Consider the following 25,182-nt stretch of genomic DNA (forward strand, 5'->3'; position numbering starts at 1 on the left):
GGATGAGGGCAGTTCAAACAACACGGAAGAAGCTTAATACCACTCGGTCATTAACACCCCATGGCAGCAGCAGTCTTACCATTTCCAAGATGCGTTGCAGCAAATCACCATAGGCTCTTTCATCATCATTTGCCAAACCTGCGACTATTATCACTTAGAAAGATATGGGCATGAGACATATGGGACCACCTGGAAGTTTCCCTCCAAGCCACAATCCTGACTTGGAACTATATTCCTGTTCCATCACTGTTGCTGGGTCAAGCTCCTGGGACAGCCCAAAACCCATGTACCTACATCACATGTACTGCAGTGGTTCAAGAAAGCAGATCACCATCTTCAAGGGCATTTAGGGATAGGTAATAAAGGCCAACCATGGCTCAACCTGGAGTGTAGAAGAGCATGCTAGACAGCACTAGGCATATCAAAGAAATAGGTACCAACTTGAAGCTATAACTGAGGAAGCAGTGGTGTACTTGTCATTGGACTAGTAATCCAGGGATTCGGGGTAATGCTCTGGGGACCTGGGTTCAAATCCCAGCATGGCAAATGGTGAAATTTGAATTCAATGAAAACATTTGGAATTGAAGGACCTAATGACCATGAAACCACTGTCAATGGTCATAAAAACCCATCTGGTTCACTAATGTCCTTCAGCAAAGGCAATCCGCCATCCTTACCTGGTTTGGTCTCCATGTGACTCCAGACCCACAACAATGTGGTTGACTCTTAAATGTCCTCTGAAGTGGCCTGAGGGAAATTAGGCATAGGCAGTAAATGCTGGCCCAGTTCACGATACCCACATTCTGTAAATGAATAAAAGTTCAGGATTATAAACCTACTGGATAAGATCAGAGCTCTGGGGTGCTGTCATATCCACTGATAAATGGTGGAGGGTAATTAAACTAATAGGAGACAGTAGCAGCTCCATAAGCATACCTATCCTGACTGATGGCAAAGACAAGGCTGAAGCATTTGCAACCCATCTTCAACTAGAAGTGCCAAGTGAATGATGCATCTCAACCATCACAGATGTTAGTCTTCAGCCAGATCAATTAATTTCATGCAATGAAGAAACTGCTGCTGAACACACTGGACATAGTAAAGTTGTCTTTGGTAACATCCTGAAGACTTGTGCTTCAAACTATCGGTACCCTTAGGCAAGCTACTGGCATTTAAATGACCATGTGGAAAATTGTCCACCATGTCCTACCTGCAAAAAGCAGGACAAATGCAATTCAGCTAATTACTGCCACTATCAGCTTACATTCAGATAGAGAAAAAATATTGAAACAGTCATTAATACAGCTATCAAGCAACACATACTGTTCGCTAATGCCAAGTTTGGGTTCCGATAGAAGGCACTCATTTCCTGATCTTATTACAGCCTTGGTCCAAACATGGACAACAGAGCTGAACTCCAGTGAACTGACAGTGCCTGCCCTTGACATCAAGGCAGCATTTGACTTGATGCAGTGTGGCATTAAGCAGTGTTAGTAAATGGAAGTCACTGGGAATCAGGGGAAAATGCTCCATAGGCTGAAATCCTATCTAACACAAAAAGATGGCTGCGGTTGGTGGAGGCAAATCATCTCAGCCCCAGTACAAGATTATTATTGGATTATTATCCTATAAACAATAATAAAGATTATTTGATTATTATCTGATAAACTACGAGCTGAACAGAGTTGGTCCAAGGTCATTGCCACACAAAGCAGAAAGCTGTGTTCACTTGAAATAAGCCATTGCCTGGGGAAATGTTGTTCATGTTGCAGAGGCAGTGGCATGACAGTATTGTCGCTGGACTAGTAATCCAGAGACCCAGGGTAATCCTCCAGGGACCCGGGTTCGAATCCCGCTATGGCAGATGGTGAAATCTGAATTTAACAAAAATCTGGACTAAAAGTCTAATGATGACAATGAAACCATCATTGATGGTCGCAAAAACCCATCTGGTTCACTAATGTCCCTTTGCGGAAGGAAATCTGTCCTCCTTACCCGGTCTGGCCTACATGTGACAACACCAGATCCACAGCAATGTGGTTGACGCTTAAAATGCCCTCAGGGATGGGCAATAAATGCTGGTCCATGAAAGAATTTTAAAAAATTCTAAACCAGAAACAATCTCCAAAAGAGATATAGGTGCCAGGTGGTAACTATTGCTGTATTTTGCGTGTTACACGCTGTGGGGGATGTTGTTTGAGGAGGTTTGGCTCAGGATTTAGAAGGGTTTGGAACTGGGTCAATTTAATGATATTGCATGTAGCCATTATCATAGTTAAGTGTATGTTAAGTAGCCTCTTATTGTGCATTTTACTGTTTAGTAAACATTTATTTATTTTGCTTAATTATGACAAGACTAGAACTTTCCTCACATTATACGAAATTGCAAAAAAAGTTTGTAACCGGCGTTCCAAGTTTGGCATACCCTAGCATTTATCAGCTGAATTCTTAAGAAGTTTTAAAAGCAAGAAAAATGCAAGTAATAAATAGTAATGTAGCATGATCTACTCAAAAAGCTCATTAATCTTTACCTAGCTACAAAATGCACCACTAATATTTAAATATAAAAGTTTTTTTCTGAAGCAACCATCTAGATTTGCATCATCTTTGAGCAATGAACATCGTGACCAGGAACATATAATGGTTCTAGGCCAAAGATTTGATTAAACTACTGAGATCGTTGATCTCTACCTCAATGTCAGCAAAACTAAGGAGCTGGTCATTGACTTCAAGAAGCAAAATATTATACACATCCTTGTCTGCATCTATGGTGCCAAAGTGGAGAGGTTGACAGCTTCAAATTCCTAGGTGTGCACATCACCAACAATCTGTCCTGGTCCATCCACGTTACACGATGACCAAGAAAGCACAACAGCCCCTTTACTTCCTCAGGAAACTTGACATGTCCACATTGACTCTTAACAATTTTTACAGATGCACCATAGAAAGCATCCCATCTGGCTGCATCACAGCTTGGTATGGCAATTGCTCGGCCCAAGGCCATAAGAAACTACAGAGTGATGAACATAGCCCAGTCCACCATGCGAACCCGTCTTGCCTTCCATCCATTGACTCAGTCTACACCTCCTGTTGCCCTTGGAAAAGTGGGCAGCATAATCAAAGACCCCTTCCACACAGGCTAGTCTTTCACATGGACTGAACTGATCTCTCCACGCATCTTCTCTACTGAGCAGTGCTACACTATGTATGCTTCACCCGATATCTGGGTCTATGTATTTACATTGTGTATCTATTTTATGTCCTATGTTTTTTCATTTTCTGGAACAATCTGTCTAGACTGTACACAGACCAATACATTTCACTGTACCTTGGTACAGGTGACAATAAACTCAATTGGAAACGGAGAAATGCAGAAACACATTTTAGAAATGTTTGTATATGTTTATTTAATAAACCCACAATGAAATACTGTAACAACAGTATTTGACACAGCTGTACCACAAGAAAGCGCAGGAAATCTGGACACTACTTTTTTTTTAAACTGAGCTCAAATTATAATGTGAACAGTCCTTCGGCACTTTTGTTCATATAACAAAAAAAGAGCAGGTAAGACAATTGTCAGATTGTAAACAAAAGATTCCTGCCATTTGCAGGTACAAAGCATATAACTATTCACCCCAACACTGTTTAACATTTAACCATTTACAATAATGTAATTCCTTCGAGTGAATACAAATAGTTTTACTTTATCGTTCATTTACGAAGATACAGGAGTTTAAATTTAAAAAAACTATTCTGATCTTGCTAGAGGATAGCACTGAACGCAAGGCAGTTAGAAAAAAAAATCCAGTACGATTATTAAGTTTTAAGGCAAGCCATGAAATAAAGAATGACTATAGCCAAGCCTTTGTCCCTTTACTTTAAAAAATTGTTTTTTGAAAAGTGTATCCAATTATTTTTTTCCCAATAAAAGGGGCAATTTAGCATGGCAATCCACCTAACCTGCACATCTTTGGGTTGTGGGGTGAAACCCACGCAGACACAGGAAGAATGTGCAAACTCCACACAGTTACTCAGGGTTGGGAGCGAACCCAGGTCCTCAGCGCCGTAGCCAGCAGTGCTAACCACTGCGCCACCAGTCTTTGTCCCTTTTTAATTTAAAATTAACTTGCATTTGTAAACTTCTAATTTCCAATATGAATCGTCACAATAAAAACTGAAGTGTTATTTTAGGCCATTCATTAAAATTCAAATCCTAGAGATTTCACAAAGGTTGGTGAGAATGAAAATCCGATGTATTGTTTTTCATAAACTTGATGATAAACTTAATGCAACAAATTTGGATATGGTAAAGGACTGATGAACTATTAAGAACTAAAAATTATCCAAATTGTGACCTTCAATTACAGATCTCTAAAAACAGAATAAAAAACACCAAAAATATTTATAGTTTGCTTGGGTACAAGTTTCCCACTGCTGCACAGCACAGAAGCAATACTCGTCCAAGTGGTGATTAGTATTGCATCCAATTACATCCTTTTCCATACCATTTTTTTTAAGCAAATAAAATTCAAAAGAGGAAGACAGACAGTATACAAAAACTTAATCAACAACTTACTGGTGTATTATGCAAGTTGTAGTATCCAAAAATGTCACTTTTGCATTTTGTACATCACTATTCAAAAACTTCCTCTTGGCATTAAAGATCAGCATGAGATGGGGCAATTTAGATCACAACAAATAATTTAAAAGTTTTCATTCTAATAAAATCATCATACCAATATATACATCACGCCTGAATTGATTGCACCATTCAGAATTTCCAAAAACCGAAGACAAGGTTTGATCTGGTTAGTGCACAATATGTCCTTTTGCGAACACCATCAGGTACTGAAATTTCTTTGTATACCAGCATTGGATAATTCAGAAGAGCATGATGCTAACAGAATTCTCATTTGTGATAAAAACTGAAAACCATACATGTTGGAGAATCAAAAGACAGTTGCTTTGTCCATATTAACAGGTTGTCTGTGGAGTTTATTCTGCGACTTAGTACAGCAGTCAGAAACCTACCCCATAAATAATTTATAATGTTCCAAGTTAGATCTTTTAAAGACTTAAATAGCAAAACAGAAAGAATGATATATTTGAGACGTCAAACATCAGAACCATTTTGTTACAGCTCAAGTTAAATTGTTACTGAACTAGTGGAAGGACGTATTATGTAACAGAAAAATGTAAACCGAAACATTTCCAACTATATTCTACTGTAGAGCAGGGAGTCAAATATTTTAAATGACAATTGGATCTACACTTATTATCGTGTAAAACCTATCCTCTGCACATCCTTTATACCAAACAAAAAATTGAGTTTTTGTATTTTTTTGTTTAATTCTTGCTAGTTTTGGCCAGTTATATTTGAAATTGTAACTATTTTCTCAAATCTCATCACAAAGTAATTATTGCCATAACATCAGCTACTGTCATCAAAAGTAACTTGTGCCACTAAACCAGCAGGATGTGCAAGTTGCCAAGTCTCTGGGACTATTCTTGTTTTGCTCGTTTATTTACTATAGCTTCAGCGTACATTACATTATGCTGTCATTTGTGGAACAAAATACACATTTATCTTGTTCTACTTGAATCTGGAAGTATGGAAGGAGATGGAGGGATGCAATTTTATATCTAGACAAGGAACAGCACAAGTGTAAATTTTATTGAACACACTTACTGACAGATGCTATATTTACAGAGCACAATGGCAATTCCATTCTTTCATTTACATAAGTATAAATTACACCTAATAGAAAAGCCATATAAAAATGTTATTGCACCATTTTATTCAAAATACCAAACATTTGTAGCCTTCACTCTCAAGATCTAGAAACTTCCAGAGGGTTTAAGATAGAAACTAACTATAGTAGCATGATGATTCAGCGTGATCTGAAACACTGATGTGTGTACACAGACATGTTCATGCGGCCTAAAACCATTGACTTTTCCGATCAGGAATGAAATATACAACTTACTATGTGTATAAACATTGTGCTGGCACTTTGCTGATCTTTGAAAAACATACTAACTAGCTGTAATCAAACTTCTCCCAAAATTATGTAAATTATTTTTTGCACAGTAAGGATAGAGGAAAAGCTGCAGTATTTTCCAAAGATAGTATTTATAATGTTTTCAAACAGTGCAGTTTGTTTTCACAAGGTTTAGCTATCAATAAAAAAAAACACTAGATTGGGTTAAAATAATCAATTTGGTTGTTTAAAATCCTTGCGTAGAACCTGTTAACTCTACAAATGTGCATCCTCCACTGGAACATATTTCAACCCTCGTTTAATGTCTTTAACTTTTCTTGCATTAAGTACTTTCTAAACAGCCAAAAACAAAAATAGTTTCCATGCAAGTTACTGCAGCATTGAGATGAGACTGAAAAGTGACACATTGAGGTGGTAGGTACAAAAGGTAAACTTGGCAGTCAACATAAAAGTTTGGCAACAATAGTTAGTTAACAAAGATGTTCATACACACATTGGCAGTGGGGAAAATCATATATAATGAAAACCAGATGATAACAATGAAAAGTTAAACTATTAGTCCACCTTTACAATGATAATCACTTCAATTGGAGTTTAAAAATCAGTAAGGTTAGGGTTCAAAAAGTACTCAAAATCCTTATGCAAACTACACCTTCACTCTAGCTTTGATTGCTCAGAGGCACATACAAGTCCTACTCACAAAACCATTGGAGTAAAAAATATTCAAAATAAGTCATGAGCAGACATATTACAAAATAAACATATGCAACAATCTGTCCTGAATCCTAGGATAGCACCAGTTACTAAATCTAATTATTCTCCCTCAACAGCAGCTGTAGAATATTACAAAGGATCACATCAACAAACCCAACGCCTGCTCATTGGAGCTGATTAAAATGGCAACAGTTACAAATACTGAAATTTCAGTACTGACCAAAATAAATCATTGAAGCCATATTCAAAGTCCATTAACTAATTATCTAAAATCAGAAACCGTGTTCCCATGCTATGTCCTGCAAATAAAGGTTTGTAACCATTATGAGTTCAGAACTTCATAAACCCATTAGCAAACTATGAAAAGTAATACTTAACATAACCCAATTAAGATCCCTTTTTAGATATGCATTTCCGTTTAGTCCCTTTGAATAACAGATGAAATATTAAATATTAACAGGTGATCTTATTATGGTTCAGTTGGAAGATTGTCAAAGAAACAATCACACAAATGTTTGTAGCATGTTTCACATTACTATCAACGTATCATTCCAACCCTACCAATTACATAAATCACATTGCACAATACAAGCAAGCACACAATGGGAAGTTGTACTGAATTAAAAAATGGGAGTTACATATATGCAGCCCTTAAGTACAAATTTTATTACTGTGAAGCACGGATGTTAAATAGAACATGATAAATGCAATGAACATACATTGCACAAAACAGACATGGACTCTTCAAGTTGCATACATACAATGGGTTGATTATTGGTTTTGAATGTGATCCTTTATGAATAAAATGAGGAAGGATGGAGGTAACAGCTCGTTAAAATGGAGGGGAATGTTTATTAGGTGGAAAAGCCAGAGCTCTGGTTAGCCCTTGCTGTTTCAGGCATCAGTTTTCTTCCCCGCAAATGTATAATCATACAATATAACCATTTTGATCAAAAACATGAATGAAAACCTTCTGCACAGTAAAAACCAACAGGAGCAGCCAGGTTTCTCAGTAAAACCCAACAGATTGAGGAGCTGCAAAGTCTCAGTAGTTGGTCATCTCGTCATGCAGGGTTTATTACCACAGTATGTCCTTTTTAATCAAGTCAACAGTCAAAATGCGGTTAGCCCAAAGTTGCATCGACATGACAACATGCCAGCAAAGTCTGACCAGGTATCCAAGGTTGGGTCATATCTCTGCACCATATTCAGGTACGATGAACCAGAGTGACCTCCCACTACATAGAGGTAGTTGTCTACAATGGCTGCACCAACTCCTGCCATAGAGATGGAAAAAAATACATCCGATTAAAACAAACTCTATAAAACAGATGGAACAATAAGCACAAAGTATACATTAAAATATATAAGGAAATTACAAAGTTGCAACAAAAAAAAAGCAGTAATAAGGGACTTGAATTTTCTTAATAGAGACTGGCAATATTAATAGTAAAGGGAAGAGTTTCTGAATTGTGTTGAGAAGAATTTTCTCGTCAGTTAGTTTCTGGCCCAATGAGGAAGGAGGCATTGTTGGATTTGATTCTGGAGAATGAGGTTGATTAAGCAGATCAAGTATCAGTTGGAAGAACATTTAAGAAACAGGAACAGTGATTGTAGTATCATATGGCTTAGGTCATAGATAAGGACAAGCAGCAATCTAGAGAAATACTCCCTGATGGAAGAGTTTGGGACCAGAAGGCATCTCAGAGTAAGCGATTGCCCATTTAAGACAGAGACGAGGAGTAATTTCTTCTCTCAGAGGATGGTGAATCTGTGGAAATCTTTATCGCAGAGAGCTGTAGAGGCTGGGTTGTTAAATATGTTCAACGCTGAGATAGATAGATTTTTGGTCAGTAAGAGAATCAAGGGGATAAGACTGGAAAGCGGAGTTGAGGATTATCACATCAAATCAGCCACAATCTCATTGAATGACAGGGCAGACTCCATGGGTTGAATGGCCTACCTCTGCTCCGATGTCTTTTAGAAAAGGACAAGAAACAATCTGGAGCAAAAACTGGAGAAGGACCAATTTCAATCCCAAGTGAATCTGAATCAAGGATTGGCAGGCAAAACTATAATAGAACAAAGGCTGCCAGGAAATTGTTTGGGTAGAAATGCAGGATAAGCAAAGCAAAGCTTATCGGGGATAACAAAAGAGAGTGTGAGATGAAGGAGAAAAAGTTGTGTAGGATAGATTTCAGGTTGATAATACAAATGGAGGCCAAATATAAAAGTTCAGAAAAGACATAGCAGAAGCAGAGTGTATGAGAAGTGACTAGTAGCTTAAATGAAAGGGAATCCAAAAGTATTTTAATATAAAAAGTAAAGAGTAGTGAAAAGGAGGTTGGGGTAGGGACCAAAAAGACATAGACCTGCAGGCACAGCACTGTCTGAAATACTAAATGATTTATTTAATTTATCTTTACCAAAGAAAAAGATGCTGTGAAAGGGAAGGGAGCCGAAATACTTGGTGGGCCAACAATTAATATAGGAAATGTTAGAGAAGTTGACTGTACTCAAAACAGAGAAATCACAAGGACAAGATGAAATGCTTCTGAACACAGAGGGAAATAAGGGTGGAAATTGCAAAGGGTACTGGCCACAATCTTCCAATCCCCCTTGGATACAGAAGTATTACAGTACTGGAGCATTGAGAATGTTATACTTTTGTTCAAAACAAATGGGACATGGATGAATCCAGCAACTGCAAACCAATCAGTTTAACCTCGGTGATGGGAAAACGTTTAGAAACTATAATCTGGGGCAAATGTAAATCACTTGGACAAATGTGGATTAATTAAGGAAAGCTAGTATGGATTAGTTAATTTGTTTGAGTTTTTTTTGAAGTAACAGACATGATTGATGGAGGTAATGTGGTTTGGTGTTTGATAAAAGTGCTACATAAGGGTAACAGGGAAATTAGCAACATGGATACAAGTTGAATGAGTGACAGGAACAGGAAATGATCAACAGCTGTTTTATGGGGTTGAGGAGGTATGCAGTATGGTTTCCCCAAGATCAAAGCAAAATACTGCAGATGCTGGAAATCTGAAATGAAAATAAAATGCTGGAAAAACCCAGTTCCTGTGGAGAGAAAAACAGGGATAATGTTCTGAGTCCACAGGACTTTTCTTCAGATGACATCAGACCTGCTGAATTTCTCCAGCATTTTCTGTTTTTATTTCTGGGTTCCCCAAGAGTTGATGCAAGACCACTGATTTTCCTGATATATATATTAAAAACCTAGAATTGGGTGTGCATAGAACAATTTCAAACTTTGCAGATGACACAAACTTGAAGTATTGTGAACTGTGGAGGATAGTGATAAACTTCAAGAGGACATAGCCTGGTGGAATGGGCAAACATGTGACAGATGACATTTAATGCAGAGATATTTGTAGGAAGAATGAGGAGACACAATATAAAATAAAGAATACAATTCTAAAGGGAATACAGAGAACCTGGGATATATGTATACAAATCGTTGAAGGTGGCGAGGCAGATTGAAAAAGTGGTTAAAAAGGCATACAAGATCCTGGACTTTAAAATAGAGGCAGAGAGTACAAAACCAAATAAATTATGAACCACCTTTATAAAACTCTTGTTTTAATCTCAACTGGCATACGGTGTTTAATTCTGGGCACCTCACTTTAGGAAGTACATGAAGGTAATGGAGAGGGTGCAGAAAAGATTTGAGAATTATTCCAGGGATGAAAGACGACAGTTGCGTTGTTTGATTAACAAAGAAGGTTAAGAGGAAATTTGATAGAAATGTTCAAAATCATAAAGGATCTGGACATACAGATAGGAAGAAGCTGTTCCAAAACAGAGAACATGGATTTAAGCTGATTGGTAAAAGAAGCAGCAGAGTGGTTCTGATCTGGAGTGTACAGTCTGAGAGCATGGTGGAGGCGAATTCAATTGTGGATCTTGAAAAAGGAATTGGATAAGCTGAAGAAAAATAATTTGCAAGGTTACAGTAAAAGGGAACCAGAAGGGTTTCTCACGCTGAGCCCATTCTATAATTCTCTCACAACTGTAATCATTTAACTAAGCAATCCACTTTGTTAAAAAAGATAATTTAAGAAAAACGGCATACACCAATTGCTACATCTCAGGACACTATCTGGGACTACGTAAATACTCATTTACCTGTTCTAGGATCACTCATCGGCCTGCATAAGGTCCACTGATTTTGATGGGGTTCATATCTCTCAACACTCTGCAAGTGTGACACACCATTGTGTCCACCAACAACAAAGATGAATCCAAGCATTGAACCAACACCAAAATTAATTCTTTTATCAGCCATTGAAGCCACCATTTCCCAGGAATCTTTGCTTGGATCATAACGCTCCACACTAATTACAAATAGAAGTAAAACATACAAGTAGGTTAAATTCCACTTGCTCCAGAAATGATAAGAATACAAGAAACTCAAATAACAAGTACATGTAGCTCTCCAAAGACTAGTTTGAATAATTTAATAACCACCACCAATTTTAAAGGCTTTAAAGAAAACAATGGAGTGGGAAACAAAACGGCACACACTGTAAAACACTTGACCCCCCTGCCAATTTTCACTTATTCTTGCTCTCCTGAAGGTAGTAACTCCTGCTGGAATAGTTTCACAGGTGTCAATGGCTCTCCAGTAATTACATATTTGAGCCCTATTAGCAATTTAAAAAATTTTTTTTTTTAGAGTACGCAATTCATTCTTACCAATTAAGGGGCAATTTAGCGTGGCCAATCCACCTATCTCCATACATTGGTACTGAGGGGAGGGTACCCTGTTTCTCCAACACAAAATTAGTGTTTGTACCGTTTGGCCTTTATCGAACCTGGGACCTTGGCGTCGTGAGGCTGTTAGCAATTGATGATAGCTTATTTGACTCAAGAGGATGTGATTAGTTAGAAATCAAGATACCCTGATTAGCTCCCCCAAAATTCAATATGTTACAACGCAAGGTTACATGTGAGGTCATCAAGTAAAGGTCCTCAATATGTTTTATGAAATGTGACGATCAGGTAGTTAGTTATTTGACAATTCGTATACCATTAGCTTAGATGATTCCTTTCAAAGCTTAAGTTGCATCTTTACAAATGTTTTACGTTAGAAATATGGTCATCAATGCTTTAAATGAGGAGTTTTCAGTTAAAATATTTAATATATTATTCCTCCACAAATAGCTCAAATTAAAGATATCTTGCATCATAGTATCCACAGTTTAGGACTCAGGGTCATCCAAAGGAAAATACTTGTTCCGCTTGAACCGCCATATCACAAAATAGTAATATCTTAGACCTTCTCACTGTGTGGAGAATTTGAGGGGGTTAGTTTTACAAAAAAATTCTAGGTGTTTAAAACATATGCACGATTTATACATAAAGAAAATTTAACGCATTTAAATGCATTATCCAGAAAAACAGAACATTTTCAAAGAAACTTTTCAGACACAACACTAGAAAAAAAAGCCAAAGAACAGGGATTGAATAATTTAAAGATAACATTCTGAAAGGGGTCAAGGTTTTAATAGATTAAGTTTTTCGATTTGTAAATTTCATATTTTTGGGGAGGATTTTTCCTACTCAAAAATGAGTGATATTATTGCAGGGAAAATTACTACTTTCCCAGTATTTGGCATCTAGAATCAATTTCAAGGACTCAGATGTACAGCACAAGTTAAGCATAACATTAGAAGTGTGTCATGAAATTTCCTTTTTTACATGAGCCATGTTTAAATTCATCAAGTGAGATTACCAATTTGTTGTTAAATCGTGGGCAGTTTTGTGTTCATTCAGACTGTTTATCTTTAAATCCAGATCCTAGAAGCAAAATGTAATTTTGCTCTCATAAAAGAACATACAAAACATTTGTATAGCAAAAAAAAATAATAAAAAAAATCAGGTTTGACAAATAGGAATTATGCATCTTATAAATGTCCAGTAATTTACATAAAATCCATACCTGCAATTTTTGGTAGAAACACCAAGAGAAATTGCTGTGGAAACAAATTACCTTCCGGCCTGTTACCTTATTCAAATTGGAATTTAATTAGTTTAGATAATGATCAATTGTTGAAATATTTCTTGTACATAAAATATTGTGCAATATTTCAAATTGTGACCAAGAAATTGGGAACAACACAGCGACTGACATCTTGGGCCTCTGACATGTGGACATTGACGAAATTAGAAAAATATCATGTTTGACTACGCAACTACGCAAGCCAATTTGATGATTTCAGAGGTGACGGAATGATCTAATAAAGGACTTGCAGGTTTTATTCCTGGCATATGCAGTGTTAGGTAATCTCAGATCAATAGGTGCTGTGCAGGTTCCCCATTCTTGTTCAATATTCAATAATTGCTGCTTGATAAGGTTGAACGAGATGTGAAGGGGGCATTCTGCTGGCCCAGTAAAGACAGGTTCCCCACACTAATTTGAATCACCATACAGAAATTTGTGGTAAGCCACCAACTGGGGAGTACACAGGGGGACTACTGATTCTGTAACTTAGCAAGTCTCATCACCTTCAGCAGAGAAAGTTGTGAAACAAAATAGACTTTAATTTAATGAAACACAATTTGTTTGAAATTTCTCCCATTTGCTCTCAACAACTACAATTGGTTTGAAAGTGAAATAGAATAATCTATAACTTTCAGGAAGTTTAAAATGTTGTATCCTATCTTACAAAAATTATACTGTTTTACCTGTTCATGTGAGCAGGGCCATATCCTCCTATAGCATATATCATTCCATCTAAAACTGCAGCTGCAAAACAGCTTCGACTTTTCCCCATAGGTGCAACTGGCTGCCACTTTTTTATTTTAGGAATGTATTTTTCCACAGATTGCAAGTAGTTTTCTCCATCATAACCGCCTATTGCATATAGTTCGCCTGCTAATACTGCCACTCCAAGAGTGCTTCGACACTCGTTCATTCTTTCTACAGATGTCCACTTGTTTGTCTCTGGATTCCAACCTTCCACCAAATTCTCATGCTTCCGATAATTGATGCCTTGCTGAATGTGGGTTGCAATTCCTCCTACAACATACAGTTTCTGATCGACAACAGCAACTCCACATTCATAGCGCGGACTACTAAGTGGTGCCAGACCTGTCCAGGAGTCTGTCTGAGGGAAGTACATCTCCACACTGCAAGTAGGGATAGAGGACGAAAGGGTGCACAAATTAAAAGTTAGTCCTTTTTAAAAATGGAGTGCAGCTTACAGCATCATTTATATATCGCCTTTAGAAAAATATCTCAAGGCAATTCACAGGACTGTAATAAGACAAAACTTGATAGATCCAAAGAAGATATTCGGGCATGAGTAAGAATATGTTCAAGGAGGACAGAGATATAGAGAGAAAACAAAACACACCTGACAGAAGGAAGGCGGAAACACACACCCTTCTGGCCAGATTCAAACCAAGTCAAGAACTTCATTGGATATACAACAATTAATTTAGTGCACTTATTTAGTAAAATATCTCATGGAATTGCACCAGAACATTATTAAACAAAATTGATTGAGCCACATAAGTATATATTAGAACAGATGACCACACAGGTAGGTTTTAAAAGGCAAATTTTAGAAAGAGTAGAGAGGTGGAAGAGGAAATTCCAGAGCTTAAGGCTAAGGAGCCAAAGACATGGCAGCTGATGGTGATTCACAAGTTGTTTGGACAGATCTAAGGTTTGTGGAGCTAGTGATAGTTACAAGTTAGGGCAGGGCAAGACCATCAAAGTATTTGAGAACAAGAATGAGAATTATAAAATTAAGCTACTGCCAATAACAGATCTCCAAGCATGGGGTGCACAGGGCTTGTTACTTGTTAGGATACAGGCAAGAGTTTGGATGAGCATTTAAGTTTCTGAAGAGTGAAAGGAGAATGGTGGGCTAAGAGACAATTGAAATAACCCAGTCTAAAGGGAACAACGACATGGACGAAGGTGCCTGGGATGGAGTTGGGCAATGTTACAGAGGTAGAACTATGATAGACAACTCAAAGAGTGGTAGCTAAGCCTACACAAAGTAGCTTCAAGTGCAAACCAACATAATATTCTAAATACACAAGTCTACTACTGTGTAGTAATCAACAAATACTTAATGCACAGTATCTGACACAAGCTCTTTTAAAAATAGGTTCCTGCATAAATGGATGCCCCTCCATGGTGCTGAGCATCTGACTTATACAAGCTGTTAGTCCCTCACTGCCTATAACTATGTTTCCTTTTTATCACAAATACGTTTCAAAGCTTAGGCCTGCAGCATAATGTGACCAAAGGAAGTATTTATATTGCATGCTTCAGGATCCCCTAGTATTGTGTTTGGATGATCATGATTTTTTTATGCCACAAATCGAACGTGAAATGGAACTTTGTAGTTATCAACACTGTCACAAAGAACTGTAACCAAGCTGCATTCATTGTCACCAGGACCCCTGGATATGGGAGTAGGTATCCCTAGAATCCCTGCCAAATATACGTGGAAATAACAACAAATGCCTTTGAAAGAAAAGATTGGCATCTCCAAAAATGGATTTATGGAGGTTCCAAGCAAAAGGCTGATTACACCAGAAAAGTAAAAGTAGTAGCTGAACTGTGCGAAAGCATTTTTTTTTAATTCTAAAAGACTATTTCAACAAACTGACAGAATGCCAGTCAAATAAAACAGGACTGATTTAGTACCATAGTGCTTGCCAGCCAATCCTGTTTAGACTGGCAATATCTAAGAGTTAAAATCTGCACTAATAACAAAAGTTTTAAAAATATGAATATAGCTGTCCCTTGATACAATCCCTAATGGCCCTTGAGGGGCACTCACAAGTCAACCATATTGCTCTGGAGTCTCAAAGACCAGACCGGGTAAGGTTGGCAGATTTCTTTCCCTAAAGGACATTAGTGAACTAGATGAGTTTTTACGACAATTGACAATGGTTTCATGGTCATCACTAGACATTTTAAATTCCAGATTTATTTTTATTGAATTCAAATTTCAGTGGCGGGATTTGAACCTGGAAACCCAGAGTACTCTAGGGTTAGTCCAGTGACAATACCACTATCCCACCGCGTCCCAGTGGTAGCATTGCAAGTTCGGGGATGGCCAGGCCCCCCCATGTTTCTTCTGCAGAGGAGGACCCCTCCAACCTCACCCATTCAGTGTCTGGGTCCTTCACCTATCCTCTCACTCTTTCTGCTGTGGTTGTCCAGTGTAGTATTGCAAGTTTGGGAGGGCCAGGTCCCCCACGTTTCTTCTTTGTCGGGATTCTTCCTACACCCCCCACCCACCATGGTGCTGCTTTCTGGCATTTATGTCGTTTGTGCTATCGTTGAGGGTGAGGGATGTTTAAGTCCAGGTTTGTGGGCTAAATTCAGCCAAATGTGCCTATTAAGTTGTTTTATGGAGGAGAGCCACTTGATGTGCGACTATTCACAGCATTCCAGTCACCGGAAGTCATTTTGGAAACAATTTTAACATGTGGATAAACAAACAGTCTGTATCTTTCTCTCCCAGAAGAGTCAGATTTGGCTGTCCCAAAATGATTGTCCCTCATGATGTTTGCAAAGGCTATTTAAAAGTTACATTCATTAGCAATGTGAAGCTTCAGATCTGTATGGTAGCACAGTGGTTAGTGCTGTTGCTTCACAGCGCCAGGGTCCCAGGTACGATTCCCGCTAGGGTCTGCACGTTCTCCCCGTGCCTGCATGGGTTTCCTCCGGATGCTCCAGTTTCTTCCCACCCCAAAAGACGTACTTGTTAGGTGAATTGGACATTCTGAATTCTCCCTCAATGTACCCGAACAGGCGCCGGAGTGTGGCGACGAGGGGCTTTTCACAGTAACTTCATTGCAGTGTTAATGTAAGCTTACTTGTGACAATAATAAAGATTATTATTATGACCATTTTACAAAGGTACCCTGGGACCAAAGGCGAATTACTTAACAAGACTAGTTAATAAAAAGTTTCTAGATAGAATAAACCAAGTACTTTGTAACAAGTGTAATGTTGCTTAACGGAATAGGAATTTGAATAATTTTATTCAAAACAAATGAATGGGAATGTAGCAGGTAACTTACAATATTCCAGGTAGCCACTTCTTGTCTATAACCACGTGCAATACATAAAGCTAATGCAGATTTGATGAAAGGTGAATGCACACATGAATTTCTATATCCATGAGGTGATACTGCTGCTAGTAACAGCACATTTTCTCTACATGTTGGTCAAGTTAGAGAACTCATGAGAAACTAGATTTGATATATTTTCAGCCTCAGACGTCTGTTCCCATGGTTATATCTTCCATTTATAACATTGGTGTGTTTCCAAATAGAAAACAAAATTCATGACCAGAGTGGAAAAACAAAATTCTGTCTCAGTGAATCGATACATTGAAATAGAAGCATCTTACAATTTTTCTGGTCAGCTGGGGGTGCAACACAAACACCCATTACAATACTTATGATACAATTGTTGCAACAGTGCACACAATTTCCATTTTGCACCAATATTAATCGGCAGTGTAAATCTCCAAGGACTCAGCCATCACCTGGAAGCAAAGTAGTAAGACTCCCCAAAAACTGTTTTTGTACTGCACGGAGTATAAATTATATACAGTGTACATTGTAAAATGTTTGGGGGACTTTTAAAATCTGCCCTACCTTGATTTAAATGTCTAAACAGCAGGGATTCTTCCCTTTTAACTTGAAAAATTTATATTTCTTGGTGCTGTTGGGAGGGGGGGGGGGGGGGGGGGGGGGGGGGGGGGGAGTCCAAGACCAATAAAACGAGCTGGGCTGTCTGGTCAGTCATTTTTTAAAAAAATCACATATTTTGCACTTCCGTTTAATGCAGAGAATGTTATGAGGTGCGATTTAATGGACACTAAAGCAACTCGCCGCGGTGCAGCGTGGCCGATAACAGCCGGGAGACCCTGCTCCCGGGATCTTCTCGGTTCACAACGCCTTGCAAGATGCTGCAATGTGAATCCTGTCGATTGTGGGCTCGATCACCTTTTAGCAAATCTGAATATTAAAGCGAGACAGCAGGTCTCACTTTAATGTGCAGATTCCAGAGTTGCCCGAGGTGTGGGATCAATCTCCCTCGCCTTGGAGACCTCAAGCGAGCGCTGTTCAATACTAGTCTCCACAAACGGGGACCAGACGAATGGCACTCGAGAGGGGTCTCCCAAGGGATCAGAGGCCCCCCACCCCCGTGCATGCCCTTCGGGCAGGGTGGTACCCTGTACTGCTAGTGTCATCCGGGCATCCTGGAAGTGCCAGCCTGGCACTCTGGCAGTACCACCTGGGTGCCAGCCTGGCACTGCCAAGGTGCCCAGATGGCACTGCGAGCTGGTAGGGGCACTGTCAAGGTGTCAAGCTGGCATTTCTTTTTGCGGGTGTGATCGGGTCACCATTTTAAAAATGAGGTCCCGATCTCTTGCTACATGAGTTCCAGCGAGCGGAGCTCCTCAGTGTACAAAACGGAGCTGTGTGTGGCCTTGGTCGCACGTCCCCCGTTGAGGCCCCTCATCAAATGCGAGTCAAGTTTTATAGCCTTGTGCTTCACGGCGCTGTGAGCACCTGGAAACACGTGGCTAAACGTGCTAGCAATGGGACTTTGTTCCCATTTAGTAAATCGCATCCATGAGATATGTATAGTAGATTCAGGGAGCTACCTGGGGAGGCGGTGGCTTAGTGGTATTTTCACTGGACCAGTAAACCAGAAACCCAGGGTAATACTATGGGGACCCAGGTTCGAATCCCATCATTGCAGAAATCTGGAATTAAAAGTCTAATGATGACCATGAAATCATTGCTGATTGTTGTAAAAATCCATCTGGCTCACTAATGCCCTATAGGGAAGGAAATCTGCCATCCATACTGGGTCAGGTCTACATGTGACTCCAGACCCACAGCAATGTGATTGACTCTTAACTGCCCCCTCAAGGACAATTAGACAATAAATGCTGACCCAGCCAGCGGCGCCCTCGCCGCATGACAATTTAAAAAAAAATAACATAAAAGACAAACATATCCTTCTGGCAAAGACAATGAAAGGATGCATTTTATGCAGCAGTATCACACAATATATCAGCATTACAAAATATACCCTACTGTATTCAGCTAATGGCTTGACAAATGCAGACACAGCACACAATGTGGAAGGCTTATATTACATACTACGATCCATTACAGTAATAAGTGTACATCAACCAAAATATCACTTGCCGATAAATTGAGGGTTGCTGATATTTTACATACTCATTATTTCCCCATTATCAGTATAAAAAATTGGTGCTTGTTAATTTGAATTCTACATTCTTACCTGTCTAACGTAGCAAACAGTCCAGTTTTTCCACCCACAGCACACAATACTTTGGGAGCACAACGTGGCCGTGTCAATAACTCAGTCTGATGGGAAAATCTGTGCTCTGGCATAAAATGATACTTAAGTGCTTCGTTTAGAAGGTGCTTGCAGGTATGTTCATCACGAATTAGCTGATTTGCTTCGTATAATCTTGTTAGAAACTTCACACTTAGCAGTGGTAATCGGACACAGTGCAACAGCTGCGCCAAATATTTTTGTCTTTCTTGTACATCATATTTAATCCACGACTCCAAAGCATAAAACACAGACTCCTCAGTCACAACATTGAGACAGTCATTTGAAATTATTTCATCTAGCTCCGTGTGATTCAGCTCAAAAAACTCCTCAGTCTGACATACCTCTTCAAAATTCTGACAAATGTATTTGTTGGCAGCAAGGTACAAGTCATGACAACCATAAGTTTCAGCAAAACGAGAGATGCCAATGCAGTTGCCAGGATCAAGCTGGCTTTCGAGGAATGTACAACATTCCTTCAGTACTAGCTTCATTTGAAGCAAATTTGCAGCTGGTAGTAAAGATTCGACTGTATCTTGTGAAATGAATATGGTTCCGGTATATGCATATTCTACAATAGCCTGCAAAGCAGTTTCATCAATACACTGGAATTCAACTTCAGAGTTTTCGTTCTCTGACAGGTTTCCAGTAAACATGGCTTTGAAGTATGGGCTGATGCTAGCCAGCACCACCTTGTGGGCATGGATCTTGACATCACCAACCCTAAGGATGATGTCGCAGAGCTGACGATGCTGTCGAAGAAGATTCAATCCCTGCAGTAACTGCTCAGAATGGGGATGAGTCAGATTGGCAAGCATGTAGGACTGAGGGGACTGGTCCATCTGAAGGAAAGAATAAAAGATAGTTATCAACACAAACATTTATCGATTACAATATTTCAATTTAGTATAAAGCATATTCACCACAAACAAATTCAAGAAAATAGACCTCAAAAGTTCTTATTTAAATAAAAACTGCTTCAAACAGTCTATAACCCTTCTCAAACAAAAAAAAAATGAAATTAGAATATTTAGCTTTTGAAACAATAGTGATCCAAGGTACATTTATGGTTACTAAACACCTTGCTGCCAGTAACAATCAGATCATTTAAAACTGCCAATAATAACTATATCTGAAATTAATCTAAAGGCTTACTCCCTGGTAAGCAGTTCCTTACATATGGAAAAGTCACAAGGCTCATATTCTTTCAATTTAGTCTCCTGTATTTGCTGCTCACAATGCAGTCTCCTCTCATTGGGCAGACAAAACGCAGACTAGATCATTGCTTTGTGGAACATCTTTGCTCAATTCGCAGGCATGATCCTGACTTTCTGCTCACTTGCCATTTCAATTAATCATCTTGCTCACCTTTCTGTCCTTGGCCTGCTACAAATGTTCCAGTAAAGCCCAATGCAAACTGGAGGAACAGTACCTCATTTTCCAATTCGATACTTTACAGCCTTCTGGACTCAAACATTGAATTCAACAATGTCAGACCATGAACTCTGTCCTCCATATTAAATCCCCCTTCCTCGAGCGTCAGTCTGTGTCTTGCTCTTATGATATGCTTTCCGACAATGTTGACCTATTCTGCTATTAACATATATTCTGGTCCAAAGCTTTAGCCTTTAACTCTATCATTACCACTCCCTTCGCCGAGTGTTTGATGACATATATGTCATTGAATCCCCCCCCCCTACTAACCTATCCCTGACCTTCTATTTTGTTCCACCTGCCCCTCTCATTTTTCAACAGCATAAAACCCATCACATTGCGAGTTCTCTCCAGTTCCAGAGAAGAGTCATCCTGGGCTTGAAACGTTAAATCTGTGTCTCATTCTGGGTGCTACTCAGACCTTTTTCCAGCATTTTCTGTTTTTATTTCAATGTCTTTGTAATTAATAGCACTAGTTAGTTCAACTCATTTGCCCTTATTTTAACTACAAAAGAGGCCAATTTCAGGTTTTGAATAATTGATCTCAACTGGAATCATTTATAAGGAATGCAAGTAGTGCAATGGAAGATGAATCCAAATAGTATAGACAACCTGCTTTGTTAATTGTACTTAAAATTATGAAGCTGAGAAAGCAACCCAAGAAGGACCATTAAAACATAAAGTTCCTCAATCTCAAAACAAATAAACAACAATCCCTGAAAGTCTTTACCTTTCCCAAGCCATGGGAAACATCTAACTTTATCTTCATTGACAGATAACCCCTGACATTTGACTTCAATCATATTATTTAGTTGCTCTACCCATGAACATCAAAAAATTAAAATACATGACCTTTTTTATAAATTATATTCATTATTGGAATGTGGGTGTTGCAGGCAAGGTCAATATTTCTTACTTATCCCTAGTTTCGCTTGAGAAACTGGAGGTACGCCACCTTAAATTGTTGCAGTCCACGTGACAAACATCTCCACAATGCGCTTGATATGTAGGAAGGTCCTGGATTTTGATCCAGCGACAACAAAGGAACAGCAATATACGTGCAAGTTAGGATAGTATATTACTCAAGAGGGGAACTTGGGAGATGTGGTGTTCTCACACACTAGCTGAATTGGTTCTTCTTGGTGATGGAGATTGTGGCTTGAGAATTGCTGCCGAAGAAATCTTGGTGATTTGCTGCAGAATATCTGAAGATAAGTACACGCTGCAGCTGAAGCACACATGGTGGTGGAAATTTAAGTTAGTGAATGAGAGCGCCAATTAAATGGATAGTGTTGAGCTTCTTCAGATTTGCTGCAGTTGCACGGCACAGTGGGTTAATACACAATCATTTCACCACTGGAGTATGGATTTGAAACCTACACGTAAATGGAATCACAGATTCTTGTTCATTGTAAGGATCTACCAAAATCTTGGTGGTTTCAATACTGTCTATTGTGAATTGGCCAGTAAAACTGATTAGCAATCTCATTCATAAGGATGGCTAGTATGGGAAACTGAAGTGTCTCAATGGTGCAGCAGGAGTGATCCAAGTTTAACACTGATACAATTATCTAGAACGGAGTAAAAGAAAACTTGCTGCGAATGTCACAGTGCTATTGTTGACCCAGGGATGATTAATTCTAACAGAATTCCAGAAATCTGACTAGGCTATGGTTGACTGGCAAATATTTGATGCTAACAGAATAGTCAAATAGATAGTTTTTGCAGTATTCAATGTCCACCACCTCTCACTGTAATAAGCATAAAATGATCAGAGAGGAATAAAATTCCACAAGTGGGATGGCTGAATCTGTTCAGTAAAAGAGATAGTCATTAAATAATTGGTTAGTTCCCTTGTCAGCTAATTATCTAATTTCAATGCATTTCAATGCAAGTAACAGGAAAATGAAAAACAGCAGATAGAAGTACAAGGAAAGGTGTCAACCCCCATTAAGCGACTGGCTTAATTTCCTAAATATAAATGCAATAAGCTCCCTATTAAATCTATCCACGTAAAAACAAAGATTGATGTATTAAGGCAGCAAAGGCACACATTTAGCTCTTCTTCCCTGCTCTGAATTGACGCCATTCTCAGAGGCGGTTTGCTCACAATCCCTTTTTCTTGCTTTCAGTACAAACTTGCACAGTTTTCACTTTTTAAGTAAATAACCTTTTAAGAACTGGAAATCAATTTAACATTGATGGTTATTGGTGGTTGACATTATAATCAGAAATGACAGACATCCAAGGTGCGAAATTTGGGCAACCTGAGAATTGTTCTCCTCAAATTCTTTGGCATTGTTCTTCATCTGTGAGCACAAAAACATTAGTGCTGGTTTTTCTACACGTCATCTTCAAAATACATATATGACATTAATTGCCCTTGATAAGATGGTGGTGAGCTACCTTCTTGAACTGCTGTAGTTCTTGTGTAGTAGGTGCATCAGCTGTGCTATTAAGAGAGAGTTCTGGGATTTTGACGCGGCAACAGTGAAAGAACGGCGGCGATATATTTCCATGTCAGAATGGTGAGTGACTTGGAGGGAACTTCCAGGTGGTGGTGTTCCCCCATTTCTACTTCCCTCGTTCTTCTAGATGGTTGAGAGTTTGGAAGGTGCTGCCGAAGGAGCCTTGGTGAGTTCCTGCAATGCATCTTGTAGATGTACATACTGTTGTTACTGTGCGCCGATGGTGAAGGGAGTGAATGCTTGTGGAAGGGGTGCCAATCAAGCAGGCTATTTTGTTCTCGATAGTGTCGAGCTTCTTGAGCGTTGTTGGAGCTGCACGCATCCAGGCAAGTGGAGAGTATTCCATCACACTCCTGACTTGTCGGTGGTGAACAGTAGAATATATATTGTATATTACCTTACAGTGCCCCAACTGCAACCTGCAATTCAACTTAGAATCCCTACAAGTGCAGAAGGAGGTTATTCGGCCCATTGAGTTCACACTGGCCCTCCGAAAGAGCACACCACCGAGGCCACTTCCCTGCCCTATCCCTGTAAACCCGTGCATTGATCATGGCCAATCCATCTAACCTGCACATTTTTGGACTGTGGGAGGAACTTGGAGCACCCGGAGGAAATACACACTGGGAGAATGTGTAAACTCTGCACTGTCACTGAAGGCTGGAATCAAGCCCAGGTCCCTGGCACTGTGAGGCAGCAGTGCGAACGACTGTGCCACCCCGCTTTTGCAACTTGGTGTTGCACAGCTCAAAATACTTTCCCCATGCACAAATCTATATCAAAAACTAAGTTGTGCATATTGATTTTTGTCTGCAGAACAAGTACATAGTGGTTTTGAAATAAGACTGATCTTTTATAAATAAAACCATTATTTAGCTCTTCTTCCCTGCTTTGAATTGAGGCCCTTCTCAGAGGCTGTTTGCTCACAGTCCCTTTTTCTTGCTTTCAGTACAAACTTGCAGTTTTCATTTTTTAAGTAAATAATCTTTTCAAAACTGGAAATCATTAGAAAATGTTGCAAACTTTCAGTCATTGCTTTATGTGGTAGTGATTTGGGAAACATCTATCTTTCATCATTTGATTCTAACTTTAAGAACTTCTTGTGTTACAATATTTTGATTTTGTTATACAACCAAATTAGCATTTAAAAGAAAGTGAGCTGCAGCAGTTAACATTCAAGATAAGCATGTGAACTATTCAGGTAAATCAAATGGGGTTGTGATTGATGACTGCCAGTTTCCTCAGTGAAGCCTTCTAAACATTACTGGTTTCTGATTATAGTGATTACATTATAATGTCAGGCAGATTGTGTCACCTTTTTCCACTGCCTTTTCAACTCGGATGTTCATTTGAAAATCTAATATGAAAAGTTTCAGACTTCAGACCTCTGCTCCTTTAACTGAAACTGCAAACGAAATTATCAGTAGTGGGTTTTAGGCCATGAATCTGTGCCAAAGCAATCCAATTCCCATTCATTTGTGTTCGACAGGAGCTTGAGGGTTTTATTCAGTTAAACAAGGATAATATTTGGAAATTATTTTTCAAAACTTAAAGAACAAAAAAAGTTCGTACTTTTAACACGTACAACTCGCTTTGTGGCGTTGGTTTCATTCATATGTTGAATGTGTATTTTAAGCTGACACTAAACAGAAGCCGGCTCACAGCATTTAATTTTGCAATCGCACCTTTTCACTTATAACAACTTAAACCTGCCACTACTGGAGTTGTCCATTAGATTGGGGGCCTGGGCCTGTTACAGGTAAATCTCCGACATATTTATTAATACCTTCATTCAATTTCAAACTAAATGAAAATATGCGGGCTGTAAAATGCACCATAAACTTACCTGATAGATTACGACGAGAACCAGCCAAGAAGAAGATGGGCTCACAAATCCCCCCCCAAAAAAAACCTATCAAACACAAATACAAAACAGGTGGGGTGTGCGCAATTTCCGGCTAAGATTATTATATTATCAAAACAAAACAAAACATAACCCGCACAATCGGCTGAACGGCAGTCGAAAAAAACATCTTGCACGTTTAAAATTACAACAGCCTCACAGTGGTCCAATATATGCCCGATTTGTTCGCAGTTACAGTCGAGCGCCAAGCTACTCTGGAGTTGCAGTCTGCCGGGCGGTCGCGTCGCCTTATCAACGGCACTCTCTGGA

General features: G+C 39.0%; 1 protein-coding gene across 1 annotated transcript; it reads right to left on the reverse strand.

Moving 5' to 3' along the window:
- Positions 1-5,656: 5,656 nt before the first annotated feature.
- On the reverse strand, positions 5,657-25,175 carry LOC119952489 (kelch-like protein 28). The gene is made up of 5 exons (XM_038776298.1): positions 24,856-25,175; positions 19,051-19,949; positions 13,434-13,877; positions 10,872-11,080; positions 5,657-7,996 (listed from the first exon to the last, which is right to left on the reverse strand). The coding sequence occupies exons 2-5, from the start codon at positions 19,947-19,949 to the stop codon at positions 7,833-7,835; spliced, it is 1,716 nt and encodes a 571-aa protein (XP_038632226.1). The 5' UTR covers positions 24,856-25,175; the 3' UTR covers positions 5,657-7,832.
- Positions 25,176-25,182: the final 7 nt, after the last annotated feature.

Source organism: Scyliorhinus canicula, chromosome 2 (assembly GCF_902713615.1).
Source record: "Scyliorhinus canicula chromosome 2, sScyCan1.1, whole genome shotgun sequence".
Lineage (NCBI taxonomy): Eukaryota > Metazoa > Chordata > Chondrichthyes > Carcharhiniformes > Scyliorhinidae > Scyliorhinus > Scyliorhinus canicula.

Coding starts and splice junctions, on each gene's coding strand:
- LOC119952489 (XM_038776298.1), bottom strand. CDS start 19,949: ATGGACCAGTCCCCTCAGTCCTACATGCTTGCCAATCTGACTCATCCC. Junction 11,081..13,433: donor GGCCCTGCTCACATGAACAG/GTAAAACAGTAT, acceptor ATTTGTAATTAG/TGTGGAGCGTTATGATCCAA. Junction 7,997..10,871: donor GATGAGTGATCCTAGAACAG/GTAAATGAGTAT, acceptor TCTCTATGGCAG/GAGTTGGTGCAGCCATTGTA.